This window comes from Condylura cristata, unplaced genomic scaffold (genome assembly GCF_000260355.1).
Source record: "Condylura cristata isolate star-nosed mole 26May11 unplaced genomic scaffold, ConCri1.0 scaffold00013, whole genome shotgun sequence".
Classification (NCBI taxonomy): domain Eukaryota; kingdom Metazoa; phylum Chordata; class Mammalia; order Eulipotyphla; family Talpidae; genus Condylura; species Condylura cristata.
This window is the reverse complement of record NW_004567114.1, coordinates 33,387,906-33,396,533: the sequence shown is the minus strand read 5'-3', so window position 1 is coordinate 33,396,533 and position 8,628 is coordinate 33,387,906. Positions and strand designations below refer to the sequence as shown.

Genomic DNA, 8,628 nt, shown 5'->3' with positions numbered 1-8,628 from the left:
AAGTGGCTTTAGCTTCTCAGTGCTGTGCTTTAACCCGCTGCACCACCAGGGAGGGCTGGCTTTAGCTTCTTAATGCTGTGTTTTAACTCACAGTGCCACCAGGAAGGAACTGCAATTTCATTATTTTAACTACTCCACTATGGTATTTTTAAATAAAGACCACAAAAAGATTCACCTAAAATGTCTATAAAATCTTTCATTAGCATTTCAAACCAAATTATTGTATTTACAAGTTTATATTAAATACATATTTAGTCGTATGAATTCAAGGAATCATTAATTTTAAAAAATGTATTATAGCCTTAACAAGCAAATATATATACATTATACAGTAACATTCTCTTATTTCTACTTTGATTATTTAAAAGGCATCAAAAGGGGAAAGAAGGCATCAAAAGTTAAAGCTTGTTTTTAAAATACCTTATAAACTTAAAATAATCAAAAACTCTTGAACTAGTTATACTATTCAACTAACTAAAACTTTTACTTGAATTTTGGTATTCTACTTTTTTGGAGGGTGTTATGTGAAACTTCAATCCACTATTAACAGGGCAATTCAATCTTTCAAATATCACACACACACACACACACACAACTAATTTCCTGAGAACATCACTTACTCGATTCGATATTTTACACTAACTATATACACATGCAGTTAATTACCCTCAACTGAAAGATCTGCCCATTCCAAAAAATTCATTTCTAGGTTGGTTTGCTCAAACACCACAAAACACAAAATGCTAAAAATGTAAACCTTTTTCTCCTAAGCATCGACCTCTAACTCCACCACTTTGAGTAGCTGATTAGATATTAAAATAGATAATAATTTGATCAGCCCCTTTCCAGTGTCCTCTATTCCTGTGTAAAAACCATTCCGGCCCTCCCTGGTGGCGCAGTGGGTTGAAGCGCAGCACTGAGAATCTAGGGCCGCTTCCGAATGAGTTTGATTCCCGCCTGCCCCGGAGGTGACCACATAGCGTGGCAGACCTCTCCTGACCCGCCCGCTGCTCCCCTCAGCAGTGTACTTCGTCCATCTGCCTGTTCTGCTCCCCACTCTGTCTCTAGTGAAGCCTCTCACCACCCCTGAGCCTCTGGCCTGTACCCCAGTTCTGTATGCACAAATACATCTTTTAAAAAAAAAAAATTCCAATAAATTAGTGACTCAAAATAACAATACTTGCTTTTTTTTTTTTTTTTTTTTTACAAATCTGTAGTTGGGCAGATAAACCCTGTCTCTGCTGGGGTACGCAACATCAGCTGGGGCAGCTAACTTGGGTTTGGAAGATGTACTTCCAAGATAAGTTGTTCCATTGATAGTAGAGTGGGAGTTTAGTTAGAGCTGAAAGTTAAGTTTTCTCAATGAGCTCGTTGGCATAGTTGTTGGGTTCCAACAGATATCAAAAGAGGGTCAAATGTTTCATCTTTTGTGACACAACTGTGCAAATCAAACCCATGCTTTAGAAACTTTTACAGGACAGAAGTTAAATAGTGCAGATGCTGATTTCATTGTCTGGATTAAAAGGTGTTAGGAAGCTCAGAATGGATCACAAGATGAGGTGTCTGCATCCCAGGGGCTCATAAGTCAAAAATCAAGTATGACTGGTATCAAACAGACTCTCAAGTAATCATTACACTTATGTTCAGAAGAATGACATAAATGTGGAATTTTCAGAAAAAGAGTTGTCTGCCTTGGTGAAACTTCCTTCTGGAGAGGATGACAATTTAAAACTGAGACTTCCTCATCCTATAATACCTGAACAGAGTACATTTAAAGTACTTTCAACAAATTTTGAAATTAAAATGAAAAAGCCAGAGGTTGTGAGATGGGAAAAGCTAGAAGGGCAAGGAAATGTGCCAAAACAATTCATAGCAGATGTAAAGAACCTATATCCACCATCATCTTATTATACAAGGAATTGGGATAAATTGGTTGGTAAGATCAAAGACGAAAAAAATGAGAAGTTGGAGGGAGATGTGGCTTTAAACAAATTATTTCAACAGATCTATTCCAATGGTTCTGATGAAGTGAAACGTGCCACGAGCAAATCATTTATGGAGTCTGGTGGTACAGTTCTGAGTACCAACTGGTCTGATGTAGGTAAAAGAAAAGTTGAAATCAATCCTCCTGATGATATGGAATGGAAAAAAAGTACTAAATGAATTAGTTTACTATCACTGTTAAAAAAAAAAAAGTCTACTGAAGGCTTGCCCAGAGTCAAGAAGGAAGCACATATTCTAGTTCTCCACGGGAGAAATGTCAACATCACATTTTAGAGTGATAGGTCTCGTGGGAAATAAAACAAACCACAGTCCCCTTTTTTTAGCTGTCTCCTGTCATCTCCTAGCTCTAGGATTATTTCAACCTAGTTTCCTTTGAAGGCTTTTTCTCCCTGACAGATCCTAATTCTAGCCCTTTTAACCCAATCACCCACAGTTATTTCAAAAGGCTACACTCCCCTTAGTGGTATTCTCAGCAGCTTAAATTTATTAAATCATTTCATCTTCAAAATCCTTCTGAGGTAGTTACTACTATTTCCATTTTAGAGAAGAAAACAGGCATACAAAAGAGGTTAGGAGACTTGTCCAAGACCATAAAACTAGTAGGGACAGAGCTGAAAGATATCATTTTCATGTTTAAATTATTACCCATACAGAATGACAATACCTATAATTCTTAAACTAAATCAGCTGTGGCCTATTTTTGAGTTACTAATACGTATTCTCAAATACTTCTTCACCAGGATTTCCTTGCTGAAAATTCAAACTTTAAAATTCTTTTTTAAAAAATGCAAATTCCTTCCCCCTGAAAGTGTTTTTCCTATTTTTTCTTCTGTCAGTTAATAAATCATCAAACAACAAAATTCACAAATTTGGAATGAACCCAGTAGCCAAATTATTTTGATTCTTCCTCTAAAATGTCTTCCCAATTTTCTTATCTTCTCTGCCTCCAGAGAATTGAGTCAGGATTTCATTTGCCTAAATTAATCAATCAATAGACAATGTGGAGTACCTGCTAAGTGGCAAAAACTATGGCAAGTTGCCCATGACCCCTAACAACCTCTTCACCATTGAAGGCCATTTATCTGTCTCTATTCCTCTCCTACTCCCAAAAAAGTCCTGTCAGCACCTATAAGCATGGCCTATAATCTTCTCAAAGCTTCCCCACCCAAACTGCACTTATACTCTCAATGCCTTATTATAACTACTCCCAATCCAAAAAAAAAAAAAATTTATTTGTCTTTACTACATGAAATCTTTCTAAATGTGTTCTATTCTAAATCTATTCTAAATGTTTTCTATCTGTTAATGTGTCTTTATATATTTTGATAGAAAAAGAAACATATTTTGGTCTTTGTACTCAGCTTTTAAGTCACAGTTCCTAAAACCTTTGTAATTGCCTAAGTGATAAAGGTACTAGCAGTATTCTTTGTTCTAATATTTGGTCTTTGAAATGGGATTCTGAAACAGCTCCTAAAACCTTATAATTTATAGGAAGTTAATAAACACAGGGTTCCTAAATCCCTTGGAATTCTCTGGGACATAGGAACATCTTTTGCTGTACTAAAGCAACTTTTGTTGGGTTTCTGGACAGGGACGAAAAAGATCAAGCGTGATGAAAACCTTGGAATTTTCAGCCCCTAACCTCTATCCATTGGAGAAGGGACAAGGGACAGAGATTGAGTTAACACTCAACTATCCCTACATGATGAAGCCTACACAAAAATACCTAAAAGTGTTCTGAGAATTTCCAGGTTGCTGAACCTCAAGGTGCCAGGAGGGAAGCATACCCAGAAAGGGTAGGAAAGTTATGCACGTCTTCCCACATATCTCACCCTATACATCTCTTCCAACTGGTTGTTGCTTTGATAGTAAGTCCATAATCTAGTGAGTAAACTGTTTGAGTTTTGTAAGCTGTTCTAGCAAATTATTAAAACAGAGGAGGAGCTCACAAGAACGTTCGATTTATCACTGGGCAGTCAGAAGCATAGGTGACAAATTAAGGGTAACTCTTTAGGGACTTAGTGACAAGATAGAATTGAAGGACCTCCATTCTGTGTCTGCTAGAAAACCAAACTGAATTACTCAGGGAAAATTCCCCACACACTGGATGTCAGAAGTGAAATATTGAAAGTTTAATAGAATAAGCAGAGAAGAAACAAGAGTTCTTTCCCTATCACTCCCTCAACTAGATTTTAAACTCAAACTATGTTAACTCAGTACCTAGAATGTCTTCTGACCTAGAGTAAGGTGCTTAATAAATGTTTGCTGAATAAACACATGTTCTCATATATGCAATGCAGTAATTGGTAGCCAGATTCGAAAAACATAGCTAATATGGCAAAAACAAGTAGCAGTTCAGCACCTTGAAGTTGTAAAGAGATAGTTCCGGCTTACACATCTTATGTTCATTAACATGTATTTAGCTAGTCAAGTGAACAAGAAAGTCCTTTTTAACAAGTCTGTTTGAATAGCACCTGAAATTCAGTTGAAAATCTAAGAGACATAAATGTGTCTGTGTGAAAAAATGTGTTCTTGCCTCTTCAAATTCTACTCTGGAAGTCAGTCATCGTCACCATAGATGACATGACATCAAACACAACTATCAAGGTAAAAAAGAAAAAAAGATCAAATTTCTAATTCTAGCATTTAGGACATACATAATTAAACTCAATTTATTTTACATGACACTCTTCTTCATGCTTGCTATGATAGTAGCCAAAATGAACCCCCATGTCTCCCCATACCTCCCTTTACATCTCAGTTTTTATTTTCCCTTTCTTGGAAAGTACCTCCACTCAATTCCACAAATTCAAATCCAATCCATCCTATTCAAATGCCATTTCCTAACCTTTTCTTTAAATCTTCCTATCCTCTCAACTCCTTTATCACTTTACCCAGGCCTAACACTACTTACAACTACATTTCAGTGGTATATAGTAATTACATATCTTACATCTATCTTCTCTCCCCATATTTAACAACAAGGGCAGGTTCTATATTACAATTCAACATCCTGGAAATTCAAAGTGTGTTCTACAAAATTCACAAAATTAACAAGCAGTAGAAAGTAAAAGCCTCATGGTTCAAAAAAAGTTTGGGAAATGAATTCAAAATCATATATATATTCGTTTAAATTTCTCTAGTGAGGGCCCTCCCTGGTGGCGCAGAGGGTTAATAACAGCATAGCATTGAGAATCTAAAGCGGCTTCCGGAGGAGTTCTATTCCCACCTGCCCCAGAGGTGACCACATGGAGTGGCAGACCTCTCTTGACCAGCCGCTGCTCCCCTCAGCAGTGTACTTCGTCAATCTGCCTACTGTTTCCCGCTCTGTCTCTGGTGAAGTCTCTCGCCCCTGAGCCTCTGGCCTGTACCCCAGTTCTGTATGCACAAATAAATAAATCTTTTAAAAAAAAATTTCTCTAGTGAAACAAAGTATGCCCATTCCAAAACTTACTTGGCCTGTTAATCAATTTAATTTTTTTGTAGTTCACGCCACAGAATTAATATTTCTATGGCATGCCCTTTGAGACCTGCAGCCTCTTTGATCTTGGAACCTTCTCTTGAATTTAATGCTTAACAAATATTTGCTGAATAAATAGGTAGCCGATCCAAATCAGCAAAGACACCTCTTATAAAGGTAGCTTGCAGAGAGAGAAAGGAAGACTCTAAAGAGTCAAAAGAAAAAAATAGGAAGTGAGAAAGGGGCACAAAGTGCTTAGTAGTATAATAAGAGAACTATTTGCAACAATAGAAAAAGAACTTATTACCCCAGTCACTTGTTCTACGTAAAGATCATAACTATTTCAAATCAAACTGGAATTCCTTCTGAGAATACCCATCCAGAGGTTGTCATTTAGAAACAATTGAGATAGATTTGTCATTAAGGTGAAACTGAGAGGTATTCTGGTCAATTTCCAGGATACACACTATTAAAGTAACTGGTCATCTATCATATTACTAAATCATTTTTGTCAGTCAAGGAATTACACTGTAGTTTTGTGTATGAAGGTGTTTATTTTTTAAAAAGGATATCACAGGACCAACAGTAAGACTGTAAAAGAAGTTAACACTTAGGAAAGTTCACGGATTCAAAACTTAATTTTACGTTGATTTAACTGCTTTTAACATGTGGAAAATGAAAGTACAATTTAATTTAGTAGTGCATGAAAAGCAGGATACATAAAAACAAAATATCCTTGACTCTATCCTGACCCCTGTTTCCCATAGTTCTCCAGTTGTGACTGAGAAAGGGGAGCAAGAGAAAATGACACTCCCCAACTGTTTTCCTCCTCCCTCTAAAACAAAGAGATCAACTTTTCACTAAGGGATAAAAACTTATTCAAGATTAGAGTTCACTGCAGGGCTGAAAAGATAAATGTATTTCTTAATCATAACTCTTTAACATTGTAACTGTAAATTTCCTATGCTTGTAATTTTGATAAAGCAATAAACTATTGGAAAAGGAAAATCACATGCGTTAACATCTATAAAAATGTTCGAGGGTGCTTATAAACACACTGGCCATTGAGCTATACAGTCCCTTAATATCGGTCAGTATGTGAATATTACCTATTGCCATCCAACTAGCGTTGGAGTAAGGTTAAGACTTAATTTGTTTTAACTACTTTACTAAATGGGAAGACCCTTCCTTGAAAGTAAAATTTCTTTCACAATTCTTCCCTCCTGGTAGCAGTGGGGTCAGAAACCAGATATATTTTCAAGTAAGTTTTCTGTTTGTGTATCAAGCATTTAAGGAAAAACAGACATTATATGATCTAAGACACAACTGGGAATATGAAGCAGGAGTCATTAACTTAAAGGTTAATGTTTTATGAACTGTGTGACAAAATAACAGTTTTCCATTAATAGCTAGCTAATCATTCAATTCATTAAGTAAATTAAAGACCTCAAACAACTTCATAAAATAGTTTTCTAGCTCTGTAAATGTGAAAAATAAAACAAGGAAATACAGAACTACTTTGTTTCTTGCCCAGGGACACAGTGAAAAGCTTTTAGCAAAAAGAATGTCTCCCAGCTCTTGTGTCAATCAATAAACAGATGTACAATTTTGGAATTAGAGAAGTTAATGCAATATATCTCCCAACACTTAAATCTGACACATACAATTAATATTTCATAAATCTTCCTTGCAATTATAATTTCTCACTCACAAATTGCTACTGTAATTCACTGTCAATGGCAAGTTATTCCTGGCAACAAAAGCACTATATATCCAAAAGCTGACAGTTCCAAAATATAGCTACAGTAACAAGTGAAAAGTTTCGAATTGTTATAAAAACCGTGATATTCAAATTTTAGCCCTCAAAAACTGCTGATCATCAAGCAGAAAAGGGATCCAGTTTTCACTAATGGAGAAATTACAGTCAACTGGGTTTTCCTGATTCTTACACTTTTGTTATCAAGTGTGAAACACAAGCATACACAAAAAAGATCTTCCTTTTTTTTTTTAACCCCAATCTCTGCTTTCCTTTCTTTCACAAAAGGAGTCTTTATACGTCTCATTGTTTGATGGTTCAATTAGTTTTCCTATTCCGTCCTGTTGCAGGATCAGTTTCGTACGTCGTATTTCACCAAATTAAATTTTAAGTCTGGGGACTGAAAACGTTCAAAGAAACACAACTGAATGCTCATTAGCTCGATGCCTAAGGGCTTTTGCTTTTAGCTAGCGGGGCGCGGGGGGGGGGGGCTTAATAAAGCGTTTAGCATCCCTAACATTTGAAGACAAATGTTCAGTTCATTTTAATTCTGCCTCCCTTCAGTGGTGTGAATGACTTAGTAGGCCTTTATTGTCCTAAAACGGACTCCAGCCTTTTTAAATACAAGGGCAAACTGGCAGGCATGAGTGCCACTCCTAGCATGTGCTAAGGAAATAATTAATCATCTGCCAGAAGCCCCCAAACGTCCCGATCCCAGGCTGGCCCATCAGAGCCCAGCGTGAGGACCCCAGCAACCGAGCCGGCACGCCCGCTCCTCTCCCAGGCAGCGCTTCCCGAACCCACCCTCCAGCCCTCGGGCAAAACCAACCCTTCGCCTCTCCGACCCCGGGTTCCCCGCGCTGGGCACCTCCCCACCCACCCCGGTCCCCGCCACCCCTCCCCCACTTCACGCTCCGCCCGCGCTGACACCGGAGCCGCACTCCACCCCTTCGCTTTCGCACCTTTCCCCCGAAGCCCGCGGCTCAGCCCGCCCACCCACCTCGCCGCCAGCACCCCAGGCCTGCCACTCCCTGATGAGTCGTCGGGACCCACCTCGAAGAGCTCGGCCGTCGTAGCCATCCCGGCCGGCTGAGAGGCTCGCCTTGCACTGGCTGCCGTCTCCTCTTCACATGCTGCGCCTCAACGGCGCGGCAACTCAAGTCCTCGCTCGGCTCGCCAGCTCCGGCTCCAGGCCGCCACGGGCTTCCCCACTCCCCACACAGCACAGGCGGGGCGGGAGAGCGGCCATGAAGCGAAGCCGCAGACGCCTGTCAGCTGCCTCCCGGCGCCGCCCGCGCCGCTCCCATTGTCACCGCCTCGTACGCCGGAAGTGGAACTGCGCGCGCCAGGGAGGCTGTCGGGAGGGGCCGGGAGGGAAGCGTGTAGCTGGCGAACCACGGAGAGCCCG

The 8,628-nt window shown here is 39.3% G+C and overlaps 1 protein-coding gene across 1 annotated transcript in view; it reads right to left on the bottom strand.

Annotated features, from left to right (window-relative positions):
• EXOC5 (exocyst complex component 5) overlaps positions 1 to 8,557 on the bottom strand; it is a 41,293-nt gene extending 32,736 nt beyond the window's left edge. The window contains exon 1 of the mRNA XM_004681842.2: positions 8,274 to 8,557. Within this exon, the coding sequence (XP_004681899.1) occupies positions 8,274 to 8,300 (27 nt within the window). The 5' untranslated portion in view covers positions 8,301 to 8,557. The remainder of the gene's footprint in view (positions 1 to 8,273) is intronic.
• Between the last annotated feature and the right edge of the window lie 71 nt (positions 8,558 to 8,628).